Genomic DNA, 18,394 nt, shown 5'->3' with positions numbered 1-18,394 from the left:
CAAAGGTTGATGAGGTCATAAGCAACCACATATGATTCAACTGTATTTGGTATGTCCCATGTCATGCGCAATTCTTATTGAAAATAAAGTTGAACTGAGGATGGAATCCTGCAGTATGCCCTCCTCTTTTTCAAATGATCTAGATAAACTGTTTAGATAAAACAACCTGAAACATTCTGTGGCATTGCCACTAGAGTAATGGCCTGCTCAAGCCAAAAGAATGGAGATTGAAGAATACCATATCGTCAGGTGGTATCAAAGGCTTTCTCAATATTGAGATTAATCATGACCAGGTGTTGTTTATGAAAGCATTGCGGATGTTTGCTTCTGCTTTTACCATCACATATAATCTAGACTAATTCTTCTAAAACCTAAACCGATTATTGTCTAGCAAGTTTTTAGTTTCCAGGAACCATGTTAGCAATCTATGAACCATCAGGACTTTGCCTAAACAGCCAGTCAGTGAATTCAGTCTGTAACTAGGTGCAAAGGCACAAGCCTTTCCTGGCTTCAGGAAGGCCAGGACCATTGGGTGACACCAAGAGTTTGGATAAGTATTTTCTAAAAATATTCAATTGCAGAAACTTAACAGGGAGTTTTTTGCTTTGTTTAGTTCTTTTAACATTATGTAGTAGATTCCATCTTCATCAGCAGCACTATTGGATGTTTTATTGAGAATTTCTAAAAGTTCTATTGATGTGAATGGCTAATTGTATGGGTGTGATATCATAGTAGTAAAATCGATTTTATGTTGTTTTGCAGATACCTTAATTTATCGATAGATTGCATTGTAAAACGATGCTGCAGATAAACTAACAAATGATTCAGCTAAACTGTTCACTATTTCTGCCAGTGAAGATAGCTCCTGCCCTTTCCAGTTTAGTATTGAGGCTGGGCACTGTCTATATTTGCCATTCAGCGTTTGAATTTTCCTCCAGCTAATTCTACTATCTGTGTCTTTATTAATAGTTGAAGAATAACTAATCCAGGCATCTTTATTTGCTTTTCTTCTTATTTGACAGAACTTGGCTTTTGAGTCTTTTGAAGTTAATTAGGTTATTAGTCGTAGGACATTTGTGAAACAGATTCAAAACACTATTTTTTTCCTGTTTAGCAAGTGTACATGCCAAATTTCACCAATAATTGTTGTGTTTATGTTTTTCTAGCAAAGATTTTGGTATTACAGTTAGCAGCTTGTAAAATATGGTTAGTTAAAATATGTTAAAATATGTTCAGTAACATTAGCTATCGGCTGGGTTTGAATTATATCATCATTAATCTGAACACAAGAGGCATGTTCATTCCAATATGCCCTACGAAATTTCTACATGGGATGAAGTAAAGGAGGCAAGTTTATTGGTGTTTGGAGCTTACAAAGAATTGGTAACTGATTGCTATTTAGTGGGTTATCGAAAACTGACCACTCTGTATTAGTATATACAGTAGGAGAACAGATTGAAAGGTCTGTTGCAGTCGTGGAGCCTGTAGAAAGAAGGATACAGGTAGGCTCACCAGTGTTCAACAGGGTAAGTTGATCAGCATCAAGCAGGGATTCTATTTGCTTAAACTTTCCTGTTGATTGTTGAAGATCCCCACAGCTGATGATCAGCATACTGAAATCTCTGAATAAGCAGAACAGAGATGGCAACTGATCAATTAGATTTTCTAGGTAATCTAAGGAGAACAAGAAATTAGGAGGAAAGTATATATAAGCTATTCTAAGAGTGGTACCAATTTTAGTGTGTACTGCCACTACTTGTAAAAGAGTTTGAAGATAAACATTTTTGGATGGTATGTTGTTTCTAACAAGAACCACCACCCCAACATGGGCTGGCGAGTAAAAAGATGGTATGATTTTTAGTAATAAGAAACACTTGTGGATTTAAACAAGTTTCCTGAAATGATATGGCTACTGGTTCACATCAATCGATAAGATCATGTAAACCATCCTTTGTGTTCCAAAAGTCTCTACAATTCCACTGATGGATTCTTTCCATTATGTAGTTTTATGGATTGTTTTTGATTCTGACTGCTTTTTAGTTGTAGGTCACTTGTATCGATCTATTTTGGTTTTCTTTTTTTAGAAAAATAGGGATGTCCATATCATCGGTTGCATGGAGTTCTAAAATTCCATCATCTGATCATTCTGTTCATTAATATCCATTCTAGTGGAAAGCACTGGTTGAAGTTTCATGGTTTCTCTCACTTTTGGTTTTGTTGTTGGAGGGACATCAACTGGAATATTACTGGCTTGTTCAGTTGTTTGTTGTGAAGGGTATTGTTTAGAAGTAGAGGGCTAGTGATGTGCCCAATTAGCAACAGAGATATTTGGAGGAAGGAACTGATACATCTGTCCGAGTACCTACTGATCCAAATGTTGATAAGTTATGCTATACATCTGCTTTGAACTGTTTTGATTACTTGTCTTCTCACCTCTGAGTATGTGATGTGACTCTGTTCCTCACTTTATATTTCTGGATTTTTTCCACAGCTTCCACAGCACACGTTTTGAAGAACACTAGGTGGTTACCCTTACAATTTGGGCAATGAGGAGAGTGCAAACAGTGCAATCAGATTGGTTGTGCTCCTTGGATGTGCAATTAGGACATACAGCCTCGCCACGACATGCAGTTTGGGAGTGCCTATATTTTTGGCACTTGTAACATCTGATGGGGTTAGGGATGTTTGATTTGATTTGATTTTTAATGGCGTATTGGCAGATAAGGCCATAATGGGCCAAGTCAAATTTAAACGAAATAATAAACATTTTGGTAGCCATTACCTAGGCTAACACGTCAAACTATTATGTAAAAAGGTATGAGGTTAAGTAAATCATATAAAATATAAAACTTAAATCTTTGTATATAAATTAATAGAATGTAAAAAGTTAAAAACGTCAGACATGTTGTCTCTGTCACCTAAAACCTGACTGAGTGTAAATGGTTCAGTCAGATTATTAAAAGCGGTAAAACAAAAGTGTCATGCTTTTATAAAAACAGGGCATTCTATAAAAAGATGACGGATGGTTAAAATAAAATTACACATCTCACACATAGGTGGGTCATCCGCCCTCAGCAAATAGGAATGTGTTAGATGACTATATCCTATGCAGAGCCGGGCAAGAACAACTTCCTCTCTTCGAACCCGGCGTAGACTGGACTGCCATTGCGTAATTACAGGCTTAATGTGATGTAGTTTATTTGTGGCCTGTCTGTGCCAACAATCTTCCCATTGGGAATGTAATTTAGAGCGTATTATTTGCCTGTAGTCTGTAAAGGGAACTGACAGGCAATGATTATCAGGGAAATGGCTGACTTGGCAGAAGTATCAGCTAATTCATTTCCCCAGATCCCAATGTGGCTTGGGATTCAGCAAAAGTGAATATCAAATTCTAATTCCACGAGAGAAAAAAGAATCTGCCGGATCCAGGACAGGATCGGATGAGGGTTATACCTCATCGATGCTAGAGCCTGTAACACGCTCAATGAATCACTATAAATCATATACCTTTGGTATAGTTGTACACGTTGGCACTAATGATATTAAGAGTAGGAGACCGGCAGAATTACTTAACAAGTACAGGTCACTGTTGAAAAACAGTCGTGAATTAGGGTTAAATTTGAAAGTGTCCGCAATTCTGCCCAGACACGATAAGAGGGAGTATATGATGAGAGCCTTGTCGATCAATTAGGCCCTGGAACGATTGTGCAAGGCTCAAGAGGTAGAATTTTTTTCAGCATGGTCTGTACTTGTTAACAGGAGAGACTGCTTCTACAGGAATGGGATACACTTAAATAGAAAGGGTGCAAGAATATTTGCTGATGCTATCGAGGCAGTGTTAGATGGGTCAGAAAACTGCTAGCTTGGGGGGGGGGGGGTACAAGGACTAATAGATTAACAGTAGCCACTGGCAGAGGTGAAAGTGATTCTTGCACTGCTTCTATTGAAATGAGCAGAAGCCTGGAAAACAAGATGCAGGATATTTCAGAGACTGCTGGGAGTCATTGTGGTATAAGTAAACACATGGGTTGTATTAGGGTAGCTAAGAATAGGAACAGGTGCATGTATACTTGCGCTTACACCAATGATAGGAGTTTGGTAAATAAATTTGATGAATTTGAGGTATTGCTCAAAGCATCAAAGGCGGATATTGTTGGGATATCAGAGACGTGGTGGCGCACAGATATAAGGAATGCAGAAATGGAATTTGGGGAGTACAATGTGTACAGAAAGGATAGGAAAGGAGGAGGGGTTATGCTATTAGTTAAGAAACACAAAATCCAGGGAAGTGAAGCCAGTTGACATCGCTGGACAGTGCAGAGTCGAGTCAGTTTGGTGTGACATAAGCAGTGGGAGATCAAAATTGAGAGTAGGAGTGTGCTATAGGCCTAATGACTCTGATGAGTATAATAAAAAACTGTACAGGGAAATAGTCGGCCAGTAAATCAGAGAGTCTTATAATGGAGAATTTTAATTTCCCAGATATTGACTGGAATTTGTAGGTTGGTCACTCACACACTAGCAAGGCTTTTGTGGATTTATTGGATGACTGTTTTCTACATCAGCATGTTCGGGAGGCAACTAGAGGGAGGAATACTCTTGATTTGTTTATCAGTAGTGATTCTTCAAGCGTTAAGAATCTGCAGATAAAGGAACCACTAGGTGGCAGTGATCACAGTGTGCTGAAGTGGGATTTACTCAAAGAGGTAACTACCATCAGAGGTAAAGGGAAGGATTTTTGCTTTCTTAAAGGCGACTATGATGGTCTGAGACAGTACTTAAATTCTACACAGTGGGACCAACTGATGATGTTACCAACAGCAAATTCAAAATGGGAAGCATTCAAAGAACTTATCTTGGAAGCTACTAGGCTTTACATACTAACTAAGAAATATTGTTCAAGGTTTAGGCCTAAATGGATGTCAGTTGAACTAATGAGACATATGGCAGAGAAGAAAAATGCATGGGATACATATAAATTAACATGTGACACAGAAACTTATGATAGATAAGTTGATCTGTAACCAAGTTACAAAGAAGGTTAGGCAGGCGAAGGCAGATTATGAGAAATCTTTGGCAAAGGATGCAAAGAAAAACAGCAAAGAGTTCTTTACTTATGTAAACTCTAGAAGGAAGGGGATGAATCAGATTGGTCCACTTAATATTGATGGTTCAACAGTTGATGATCTTGCTCAGGTAGCTAACAAACTAAATGAATATTTTGCATCAACATTAACACATGAGTTATTCAGTGAGTGGAATGCCAGAGGTGTATTCAACTCTGGCAGTAAGCTAGATAATCTTGTAATAACTGAGAGTAAAGTGGAGGAGAAATTGTTGAATATAAACACAAGAAAGGCACCTGGGGGGGGGGGTGGATGGGATCTATCCAGTTATATTAAAGGAGCCAGCAAAGCAAGTAAGCAAACCCTTAGCCATAATTATGAGAGCTTTCTTGGACTCAAGGGAGGTACCTATAGACTGGAGATGTGCAAATGTGACCCCAATTCACAAAGGAGGATCAAAGTCTGACAAAAGTAATTATAGACCTGTGAGTTTAACTTCTGTTCCAGGAAAATTAATGGAGGTACTGGTTAAAGAAGCACTGCAGCATCATCTAGATAAGACTTCAGTTATAGCTTGGACACAGCATGGTTTTTTTTTAAGGGAAAGTCTTGCCTGACCAATTTGATTGGATACTATGATGCAGTCACAAAAGAACTGGATGCAGGGAATAACTTTGATATTATATACTTGGATCTTAGAAAGGCTTTTGATACTGTTGCACATGGAAGACTGCTGCACAAATTGGAGCAGTGTGGCATTGGAGGCAAATTGCTGCTATGGATAAAGGGGTGGTTGAGGGGGAGAAGACAGAGTGGTAATCAATGGACACTGCTCATTGTGGACTAATGTTATTAGTGGAGTCCCTCAGGGTTCAGTATTGGGTCCATTGTTGTTTTCTGTATTTATAAATGATATTGATGATGGTATATCAAGCTTAATGTCCAAGTTTGCAGACACTACAAAGGTTTGCAGGGTCGTTAAGGATACTACTGATGCTATGCTGCTGCAACAGGATCTGGAAAGGTTGAGCAGATGGGCTGAGAGGTGGGAAATGAAGTTTAACATTGACAAATGTAAAGTAGTACTACATATGGGAAACAGCAACCGCAGAGCAACGTATCAACTCTGTGGGTTTTTTTTTTTTTTTTTTTGTAGTTGTTGGCGCATTGGCTTCTGTGGCCATAATGCACCTCCCAAGGTTTTTGCAGTACTGTGATCCAAGCCCGAGGCAGGATTCGCACCCGCGACCTTTGGGTTGCCAGGCAGGCACTTTACCCACCCGGCTAGCCAGGTCGGCCAACTCTGTGGTACTACACTGACAGTGGTAGAGAATGAAAAGGACCTGGGGGTAATTGTGCAGGCAGATATGAAGTTCTCTGAACAGTGCAGACGGGCTGCAAGAGTAGTTCATGGTGTCTCGTCAATGATATACAGGAATTTTTCTAGCAGGGATAAGGAGGTGATTAGTCCCTTGTATAAGGCAATGGTCAGGCCACACCTTGAGTACTGTATACAGGTCTGGAGGCCTCATTTCAAGAAGGATGTAGAGCTGCTGGAACGAGTACAGAGAAGGGCAACAAGATTAGTGAATGGAACAAAGGGTTGCTCTTACGAAGAAAGGCTTTTGTTTTGCAAATTACAGTGTCTGGAGACTAGGCACCGGCGAGGTGATCTCACAGAGGTGTATAAAGCCTTGAATGGTTTGAGCATGCTCAATGCTGATGGGATTCTTCCTCTTGCTCAGAATAATCACCTGAGAAGCCATAAATTCAAATTGAGGAAAGACAGTTGTAGGATACATGTGCGGAAATTTGCCTTTAGCCAGCGGGTAGATGGTTGGTGGAACAGACTTCCATCCCTTGTTATGGAAGTTGATAGCCTAAATAAATTTAAGGCTCAGCTGGACAGGTATTTCGAATGAACGGAGGGGTGAAGTGGAAGTGGGTTTTTTTTTTTTTTTTTTGGCTGATGCTGCATAAGCTTGCTTTCTTGCATCATATGCCTCTACTAATGCTAATCACCAATTTTAATGTGATTTAGGGCTGTTTCAATTGCACTCAACTCTGCAGTATAAATATTAGTTTCTTGTGGGATCTTATTGGATAAAGTTTTGTGAGGAAACACAACAGCAGATCCTACATGACATTCTGATTTCGAGCCATCTGTATAGACTGGCAAGAAGTCAGAATACTGCTCTCTATGTGATGCAAAGAGTTATTGGTAGACAGATGACAGTGTAGTAGCCTTCTCCCAGATCTTAAGGGAGAAGTCACAAGCTGTAAAATAGGCATACCAGGGTGGAAGGAATTGCCTCGGTGAGTGGGCAACGTTGTCTACCTTTATGTTTAGTTCATTTAACAGTCCTTGGATGCGAATATCAAAAGGTTTGTTGGCAGTCCGATGGATGTTGTAGAGATTTTCCCAATGTGGCTCAAAAACGGATGCCTACATGGGATGATTGGGCAGGGATTTCAATTTAAAGGCATACTGTAAGGACAACTGCTTACGTTGAAGAGACAAAGATGGTTCATTTGCTTCAACGTAAAGACTTTTGACAGGAGATATGCGAAACACTCCAGTGGCTGTCCGGATGGTCTGATGGTGGATTGGATCTAACCACCGAAGTACACTATCTCTAGCAGAACCATAAACCTGAGACCCATAATCGAGTTTTGAACGGACAAGTGCTTGGTAGAGACGAAGGATGGTGGTACGATCTGCACACCATGAAGTTGATGAAAGGGCATGCAGGATGTTAAGCCCTTTATAACACACCTTGTCCTAAGCTGACGAATATGTTGTAGGAATGTCAGCTTCTTGTCGAAAATAAGTCCAAGGAATTTGAATTCTGCTACAACTGGGATGTTGTTTTGCCCAAGCTTTAATTCTGGGTCAGGATGAAGACTGTGTTTGCGACAGAAGTGTACACACAGTCTTCTGTGATGAAAATCTGACCAAGTTGTAAGATGATCAATGGTTTTCTGCAGTTGTCTTTCAATGACCCTCATATTGCATGAATTACAAAATATAGAAAAGTCGTCAACGTAGAGGGCATTTTTCACCGTGGGTGGAAGTCGTTCTGTGATAGAGTTTATTTTGATTGTGAAAAGCATGACACTTAGAACGGATCCTTGTGGGACTCCCTCTTCCTGAGAGAACACTCATGAGAGGATGGATCCTAAACGGACTTGAACTTGGCGATTCGAAAGAAAGTTTTTAATAAAAAGAGGAAGGTTACCTCTAAGACCAAAGTGATAGAGGTCTTGTAATATTCCAAATCGCCAGGCTATGTCATATGCTTTTTCAATATCAAAGAAAACTGCTACCAGATGCTCAGATTTAATAAAAGCATCACGAATGCACGTTTCCAATCGGATTAAATGATCCAGAGTGGATCTATTTCTTCAGAAACCGCACCGAGTCCAAGAAAGCTGACCATTTATTTCCAAATACCATACAGGCGTGCATTAACCATTCTTTCCAGGGCTTTGCACAAACAGCTTGTCAGAGCGATAGGATGATAGTTACTCAGATTTCTAGGATCGTTTCCTGGTTTTGGGAAAGCAAGAACGATAGCCTTTTGCCAGGAATTCGGAAATTGTTTGTTAAGAAAAATTCTGTTAAACAAAATTAAAAGGTGATCCTTAGATTGTGGTGAGAGGTGTTTTAACATTTTGTAATGGATGTCATTGGGCCCCACAGCACTTGCATGCATGAGAAAGAGTACTGCATTTAGCTCTTCCTGTGAAAAGTGCTTGTTATATGGTTCAAGCCCTTTTGAATAAAAGTTTAGTGGGTTTTTCTCACTTTTCTTTTTCAGGGCAAAAAACTCTGTGGGAAAAGATGTTATTGCAGATATTTTTGCAAATGTTTCTGCTAGAGTATTTTCAACTGCAGTTCAATCTGCAATTGGACATCCATTGTGCTCGAGGATCGCTGAAGGGCATGGTGGATATTTTCCATTCATTTTCCGGATCTTATTCCAGACTACTTTTGAGCTAGCAGCCTGAGTTACGGATGATGTAAAATGAATCCAAGATTTCCTTTGGCTCTGACGTTGTACATAACGCGCTTTCACACGTGCACGTTTAAATGATATTAAATTTTCAATCATGGGATATCGGCAGAATATCCCCTAAGCTTTGTTTTGTGCTTTTTTTGCTGCTACGCATTCTGAATTCCACCAAGGTTTGGGAAATAGTGGGAAACGGCTGGATGATTTTAGAATTGCAATTGCAGCTGCTTGGACAATCGTTTCTGTGACATACATGACTGCATCATTGATTGGTTCCTGACTGTAGCGATGTCAAGATTTTCCAGATGTTGAAAGGCATTCCAGTCAGCCTGATCAATCTTCCACCGCGGTAAACTAAATAGCAAACACAGTCTACCACTAGTTAGGGTGGTTAACACAGGGAAGTGATCACTTCCATATGGGTTTTCTTCCACCTCCCAAATAAGTGAAGGAAGGAGGGAAGGGGAGCAGATAGAAAGATCAATGGCAGAGAATATACAGGTAGGCATGTGGAAGGTGTTTGTTCCAACATTTAGGAGAGAAAGGTCATTGTCAGTAAGCATACGCTCCATGACTCGTCCCCTTCCATTGATGTTAGCACTACCCCACAGAGTATTATGTCCATCGAAATCCTCAAGAATTAAACAAGAGGAAGGCAATTGCATAATAAGATCATCAAGGTCTTTCTTCTGGGGGAATATCAATCCCAGGTGGCATATAAACAGAGCAGACAGTTAATAAGAACCCCACTGTAAGGCGAATTGCTACAGCCTCAATGCTAGTTGTAAGCTGCAAAGGCTGAAATGGGATCTGGTTGCCGATGAGGATTGTGAATCCTCCATGAGCAGGACCATCTACAATTCTATCCTTACGAATGATGGTAATGTTATGCATGGTGGGTCATCATTTGCGTTTAAATAAGTCTCCTGTATGCAAAAGCAAGCTGGTTTGTGCTTTTTCAGGAGCGCCTTGATGTCATAAATGTTTTGCTGGCATCCACGGCAATTCCACTGTAGGAATTTAGTCATTATTTGGACTTGGTGGGTCCATCAGGTGGCTTCCGAAGTGCTGAGGGCTTAATTTTGTCAGTCTTGGATTTATCTTTCCTGGGGAAATATGGATGCTGTCCTGTGTCCATTTCTTCCTCCGCAAAGAGTTACAAGACTGACTCATCTTGTATCTCCCTGGTTTCAACATCCATTATTTCTTGCCCTGAAGTGGGCAGTTCAGTTTTCTGTAATGTTAATTTAGTGCTCGCTGTTGGTAATGCTGGAGCACTGAGAGGTACCGATATTGGAGTGTGGCTGACTGCGATTTTTGGGTGGGCTTTATTGAACTCTATAAATAGCGAGCAATGGGAGTGAAAGAATCCCTTGGGGGAACAGTCATATCAGTTTGGGTCCCGATGACGTATGAAGGCTTCCCGCTATTTATTTTTGGATGCATTTTTTGGCCTCTGGGTAGGAGATGTTTAGCTCCGTTTTTAATTTTTGAATCTCCTTTTCATCCTTCCACCACTGGCATGCTCGAGAGTATGCAGGGTGCTCTCCTTGGCAGTTAGTACAATTAGGCTTAGGAGCTAGATATTCCTTGCTCTCGTGATCTTCAGCACCACATCGAGCACAGGCAGGGTTACCAAGACAAGCTGTTTGTGAGTGGCCGTACTTTTGACATTTAAAACACCTCAGTGGCCTTGGAACGTAAATTCTCACTGGGCAGTTTAAGTACCCTGCCTTGATGGAACTTGGAGGCTGAGATTCCCATACTTTTGCATTGAAATTCGCTTGACAGCTGTCACTCCTTGTTCTTTTAATTCAGAGCAGATCTTCTTCAGAAATGTGAAGAAGTTCCCACTCTGATATGACACCTCGTGACGAGTTCAGAGTTTTGTGAGGGGTTACGATGATGGGTATTCCTCCTATAGATGGAGCTTTCAAAATTTTTTCAGCATGCTTTGTATTTGATGCTTCCACTAAAATATCTCCAGAACGCAGCCGTTTTACGGATTTAGGTGAACCTGCCATCCCTTCTAATCCTTTCTGGATAAAGAAAGGTGACATTTTCCCAATTGACTGCTCTCCGGTGGAATGGAGAATGAGGAAAAGAGATGTCATAGATGGTGTTTTCTCCTCAGTTCCCGCTCTTTTAACAGAATTGGTGTCATTATCATCTGATGATCGATTAGGTAGGGGCCTTGTTGGAGCCCCAGAAGAAGAAGAAGGATTTAAATTACTCATAGGAGTAAGATAAAAATTTCTGATGCCCTAAGTACCTCACCCACCATGGAGCCCTACGAAGGGACGCCCACTCATGAACTAGCAGGTACTGCGTACACGAATGGGATGCCATGTTCGCTTAGGAGCACCATACCCACGTTTCCAATAAGCCTTGATCCCGTCCCAGGACCAAAGGAAGGGAGACTTATTGGAATGCAGTTGACCCTAGCAGTAAGAACCACCAGCCGGTCCGGGACCACCTGTCTTGTCGAAGTGGTGTATTAAAGCTGGGGTCCCTCAACTACCAGGATCCCCTTTTCCAAGTTTCCACGGGTCACGGTGCATGGCCTACAAACGCTGGATTCCAGTGATGTAACCCTGGAACTAAGGTATGGGCATTAGATCCCAGTGATGCTAATCTGGAAGACCAGTAACATCACTGGGAGGTCCCCTCACCACGTACGGGTGCCCATGTCAAGGGGGGGGGGTTAGGGATGGACACAGCAATGGAGATAATCTCCTTGACAGATGTTAGTAAGTTAGGAGAAATAAAAGTGAGAATTATGCTCCTTTTGGAACAAGGCAAGGAGAATTGTGACTCGAAAAGGTAGTAAACCTTTTCAAGTCATGATTCTCCTTGCTTGGATGACTATGTTCATGTAGCTCTTGGATGATTTTCTCCTCTGATACAGTTAATAAGTCCCGTTATGCTATATAATAAGTCCCATATGACCTAAACTTCCTTTGAACAGTTTAGGGTGGCATGGGGAGTAAATTTTACTAGGTGTTTACCTAAGGATGTCACCTTTCATAGCTTTGCAGAATGTTGGGATTGAGTAGTCTCTACCAGAAGGTTGCCAGACTGGAGCTGCTTTACTGATTTTGGTGAGCCTGCAGCCTCAATGCATTTCTGCATAAGGAAGGGAGATATTTTGCTCAGGAACTGGTCTTAGAAAGAGTGCAAAATTAGGAATGATGGTATCTCCTCCTGAGGGGTTATTTTAAACCTCTTAGTTTTAAAAAAGTCATTTACAGTGTCACTTGTCTTGGGTTTTGAGCTCAATTGCTCTAAATTTAAAATGCAGACGCATATTGTTATCCATCTTTGTTCCTTTCAAAGAGAAAGAATTTCTTCTCCCAGGGTACTGGCCCCTCTGCAGGGTTGCAAGAACAGTACCACTCGAGTGGCCAAGAGGTATAAGAGTTAGTGTATTAGTCTAATGGAAAAAAGGAAGGTGTTTTTTTCTTTCTGAAACTTATTTACAATTTGTAAGAGTAAGTTTACTATTAATTAATAAGAAAAACTTAAAACTGAACAAGAACTGCAGTTTTGGAAAATCACTCTATAAAAAGTTCTTGATCACAATAATGCTTGCCGCCCAGTGCCTAGTCTGACATGTGACTTGTATATCATTGACAGAACTCCATTAAGACAGCTAATGGGGTTCTGTTGATGGTGTACAAGAATTTTGCCAGCAGGGGCAAGGGACTGGTGATCCATTCTATTATATGATGGTTAGGCCACTGCTTGAGCACTGCACAGAGATGCAGGAGCATCATTTTAAGAAGGAGGATCTTTTGCAGAGAAGAACAAGATTAATACAGGCCATAAAAGGTAATCTTGCCAAGAAACACTTTACTTCTGCAAATTGCAGCTCTTGGAAGCTAGGCATATGCATAGAGCCCTGATTGAAGTGTTCATGGCTTTAAAGGGATTGAGTAAATTAAATACTGATGGCATTCCTATCTTTCTTGGACAACATACAAAAGGGGGCATAAACTATAATCAAAAAAGGATGGTTACAGGATGGATGTGAAAAAAATTTCTTTCAGCCAGAGATTGTTTGTTGGAACAAACTTCCATCTGGTGTTGTGGAAGTGCTTAGTTTGTAAAGAAGGATTAGACTAGTGTTTCCAAAACTTTACACTGACAGCTGGAAGTACAACTGGGGAGTGGTTTATGCACATGGGGCCCAGTTTTTTCAAATAAGTTTTTTGTAGCACAAACATATAAATACATAAAAAACAATAAAAAATTAATAAATATTCACCCTATATTTAATATTATAACAATAACACATTTATTATGTGCTCACTTTATAGCTTTTAAGAACTAAGACAAGAACTAATGTGAATGTGAGCAATAATGTTGTTTAGCATCATGTAGCAATGCCAGCAACAAAACAAGCCAATTTCATGTTAAAATCTGGTTCTATGTTCAGTATATTTTTTATATTTGTTTTGAAGAAAACCAAAGGAAAGAATATGGTTTTATAATTACATGTTGTGATTTCCCACACTCATGAACATGCACAATAATGACAGAATCATGCGATTATTTGTATATTTTCTAAGCACAAGTATATTAACCCCTGGCTTTTAGCCGTGATGGGTATTGTGTACGGCATGTGCGTTTTTGTATGCAATAAAGAGTTCTTCTTCTTCTTCTACATTTTTTTCGAAGGACTGGTACCAGGCTGTGGACCACACTTGAGGAAATGCAAGCTCAGACAAATTATTAGAGGGGATGAACATATGAAGTGACTAATTACTTTTTTTGGCTGATGCTATACAAGCTTTCTTACGTCCATTAGTTTCCACTACTGATACTAACGTTTAGTTAACTCCATAGGCGGTTGAGGGAGGCTGACAGCTAGAAGTAATTCAAAGGTCAGCAAGATATTTAACTATAGGAAGAGGGAAACATATGGCAATTTATTTACTATATTTTAATACATTTATATATTTTTTGCTTATTTTTATTTTATTTATTTTATTTTTTTTTTTTGCTGGTGCAGCAAAGCCTGTGGCTCCTTGCTGTTGTTATTTGGTTTTTAGGAACATTAGCAACTAAGGTCATATTGCTGCAGTGGTCATTCCCTGACCTTTCCGCATCCTCCGTATTTGGTGGTCACGGTGGCTCCTTGAACTATGTGGTTAATACTAACTCTTGTCTTATGCCTCTTAGCCAAGTTAACCAAGGACTAGATTTGAAGAGCTTTCAATGAAAACTCAGAAATACTCGAACTTCCGGATCATTAAAAAAAAAAAAAAAAAATCCAGCCTTCTGGAGAGCAGCTGATTGCAAAGTTCTTCAAGTCAGCCATATATAAAATGCAACTGTCTAAGAAAAAATTAGAGGGGTATAAAAAATATCATCCATATAGGTATTAAAAATGAATAGACTAAAGTTAAAATTCAAATAATACTGGTCTAGAATCTACCTCTGGTTTTTCATGGAAACACAAAGATAAAAAAAGTTTTCTTATTGTCAAAAATTCATTGTATAAACCTCTTTAAACTACCTAGTTGTATAGTGGTAGTACTTACATAGCATTATCATCATACAACTCTGAAGAACAGATCAATATTGAAAATTTTTTACCAGTTGCAAAACTTAAAGGGGTGTGTGTGTGTGTGTGTGTGTGTGTGTGTGTGTGTGTGTGTGTGTGTGTGTGTGTGTGAGATTTTATTTCTTTGCTTTATATAATTATTAGTTTTACTGGAAATCTACTTTTATGCGACTCATTCTTATATAGTGATTCATCTTTAAAATTTTATGATTAACTTAGTATATTTATCTTTCTCTGTTCATCAAGAGGATGTAAGAAAAGTACTCAACGAAGGTAAATTGTTAGAACACACAGACCCACGCATAGACATACACATAAGCATATACACATATGAGCAATTTATAACTACTAGAAGAACCCAGTGTAACATACGCCATCAGCATCATATAACTCAGCAAATGGGTTAACTTGTTGCAGCATCTCATCCGATTATTGCATTACTTCAACATACACTCTTGGTTTGATTGTTTTTCAAGCAGTTTTGTTGTTGCTTCAGCATAATTGAAAATATAAAGTTGTCCATATCCTGGCTTATTTGGCTTGTTTGGATATAGCGGTGAGACCAAATGGTAAATCTGGCCGTGTATTCTAAAACTGTATGAACCCTTTCCAGGTAGTGATTTAATCTCTGTGCCCATTGATGCAAACACCATTGCTGAGTTGTATTCTCGTACATGTTCTCTGTAGTTATTTGCTTCACATGTATCCCCTGTAACCAGCTCTTGTAATAGAGTAGGTGTCTCAGACAGTGAGTCGGTGAAACTTTCCATTATGACAGCATTTCATGTATTTATTTGATGTGTTTAACTCATGTCTCCAATATCTTGTAGCGCAATACTCACATAGTAACACATATTTCACATATTTCCTATGTCATGCTCTTCCACATTAATTACAGCTTGTTGATTATTCACATCTGGTACTTCTATTTGATTAGTCCTATGCCATCTCCTCATTTCCAATTTTGCTTCTCTTTCTTCAATGTTTTCTGTCCGTCTCTGTAGTAGTCCTAGAGTCTGTTTGGTCTCTTAGTCTATTAGATCTCTCCTCTAATGTTTCATTAGCATTTCTTCTATGTTTTCTGAAAGTTCTTACACACTGTTAAGCCATTTTTACACTTCTTAATACTTAGAACGGTTTATTACATAAACAGTTGAAATAAACATAAATTGATAGCTTTCAGGCATAGGTCGCCTTTCTTCAGTCGAAAAACGTTAGTACAAAAATTAATAAAGAATGCCCGGTATAGTGGTCATGTGAGGTGAACTGCTTGAACAAGTGCTGGCAACAATTATCAGTTGGAAAATTTGGGCAGCATACCTAAGCGTTTTATATATATATATATATATATATATAGAGAGAGAGAGAGAGAGAGAGAGAGAGAGAGAAATTCCCTCCACACCAAACATATCAATTTATAACTATCCTTCCCCACGCCAACTTTTGTTGGAATGCACATTTTAAAATGCTAGAATATATAACAGGCTTGATTAGAATTTGACCCTCTCTAGAAACTGCATATATTCTAAAGGCTTGTAATCACAATTTACTGAAACTAAAAATCAGAGCTGTCTCATTGGAAGCTTTATCTGAAATACCAGAAATGAATAACAGGAATATAACCCTTGCCCTTTCTACTCAGCAGGACCATTCATGAAATACCACATTATTAAGGTTTACTTATGGCAGATTTGTCTGGCAATATGCTGATCATACAGATCAGATGAATAATAATAGATCATACAGAAAAGCAGTTTTAAAGAGTTTTACTTATTTATTTCATAATGTTTCTTAGCATTTTGATTTTCTGGAGCTCACATTCTAAGTTTTTGATTTTTTACAGAAACCAAAGTGAATTAATATAGATGACTTTTGCTATAATTTTGTGAATTTTCACATACCATCAGAAGAAAAATTCAGGATATTGGGGGAAAAGGTGGAACTTCCTTTCACCTCTTACTGAAGAGCAGAAAATTGCAGAGTAAGGAGAAAATGAGGTAAAGGACTTCCTCCCCTGCTTTTAATTAATGTAGTGTTATTTAACAAAAAGGGAAAAGAGACAATTAATTTACTGAAAATCAATAACATAAAAGTAATGGCAAAAATACCAACACAGTTAACTAAATAAGTTTAAAATTGCTTTTACATTTAATTCTTTTGGCAAAATTTGCAGTTACATATCAAGGAAGAGCACTGTCAAGAAAGAAATGCAGAGGCAGACAGAAAGGGAGACAAACCTGTCTTGGTACTACCTGTTATGCTGCACAACAACCTCAGTGTTGGTGCATCACCACTATACTGGTTTATCATGCCTTTTGTAGCTGCCTGTGGTACAGGAATGGTGAAGGTAATAGGTTTATGGAATTTACGCCGCCGGGGTTCCAGTGTAACAATTGGACTGACAGCAACACGGTTACCAAGTAGCTTAGTTACCAATTCAGGTGGAATAGGTTGAGCCTGATTAAAAACAAACATTAACATTTGAACTAAAGGCAAATTTAAATAAAATCACATTTAAATACATTCTTCTCCAAACAGTTATGAATAATACATACTGACTAAAAAATATGTACTGTACTGTTGTAAAAAAAATGAATAAATAATAAAAAATTCCACTCAAAGAATAAAATGTAGCACATCATTATATAATATTAATAAAAGCAATTACAGTGAGCTCAAACAAAAGAATGAGCATGCATGCTACAGTGTATGTGTGTCTTAAAGAAATATTAAAATCTTCTTAACATGCAATTTAAATTTGTAATTTGGAAAAAAATTTAAGATGGAAGAACTTAAATTCTTTTACATTTGTCAGAAAAAAACAAGCTGAATTTCTTTGGTGGGACAAAATCTTAAATCAGATCCTGTTAAATGATTTCCACTATTTATATTATCAGTTAGTTCAGTTAAACAAATTATCCAGTTAAAAAATTCTAGATTCGCATCAAAATTAACTTCATGAAATGCAGTATATTAGTAATTAAAACATTATAATATATGCATTATAATTACATAAAATTTTAAAATTAAATTATAGTAAATAGTAAAATAGATAGAAATAGTAAAATAATTAATGCCAAATTAAAGAAAGAACTGGGTGATAAATTTCAAAACTGTATTTTGCTCACTTAAACAAAATTTTAATATTAGTAATGCAAATTACAACTTTCATTTATACTGAATGTTAAGTATTTAACTGTTAAATTGTTATGCCTCAAAACAATTATTACTGCTGCTGCCACTGATGACCAATCATATTGGAAGGGGGAAGGAAGTGGACATGGGTACACATGTACACACTATTTCTGTATAGAGGGGAAAAAAAGAAAGCCACAAACCATCAATAGGTAAACAAATGATTAAACTATGGAAGCAGTAATTAGTAAATCAATTAATGATAGCAAGGGATGAAAGAGAAAAAAAGACAGAGACAGCAGTTAAGTTCAAAGAAAAACTTTATTTATTAAGTTATTTATGAGATACAGAGTTATTCATGAAATCAACAACATGATAAATTATTTGGATTAATGGGCATAGAAGATTTTACAAGGGGGATAAACCCTCTGCCATAATGACAATTATCAAATATATTACAAAAATGTGCGCATGTGTGTGGGTATATATATATATAAAATTAGTAAAAAAAGAAAACACTATAAAGAACAAACTGCCTTAAAATTACATTCAGAAACTACCATTTAAAATATTACAGACAATTAACAATGGGGCAGATATAATTACAG

The 18,394-nt window shown here is 38.2% G+C and overlaps 1 protein-coding gene across 2 annotated transcripts in view; it reads right to left on the bottom strand.

Annotated features, from left to right (window-relative positions):
- LOC150081718 (uncharacterized) overlaps positions 1–18,394 on the bottom strand; it is a 1,674,628-nt gene that overhangs the window by 623,780 nt on the left and 1,032,454 nt on the right. For both annotated transcript variants that reach the window (XM_090378825.1, XM_090378826.1), the window contains one exon: positions 16,889–17,108. In XM_090378825.1, coding sequence (XP_090234951.1) covers positions 16,889–17,108 — 220 coding nt within the window. The remainder of the gene's footprint in view (positions 1–16,888; positions 17,109–18,394) is intronic.

This window comes from Mastigoproctus giganteus, chromosome 8 (genome assembly GCF_048544385.1).
Source record: "Mastigoproctus giganteus isolate SK-2022 chromosome 8, ASM4854438v1, whole genome shotgun sequence".
In the NCBI taxonomy this organism is placed as follows: domain Eukaryota; kingdom Metazoa; phylum Arthropoda; class Arachnida; order Uropygi; family Thelyphonidae; genus Mastigoproctus; species Mastigoproctus giganteus.
Note: the sequence above shows the minus strand (reverse complement) of the source record. Positions and strands in the feature narration are given on the sequence as shown.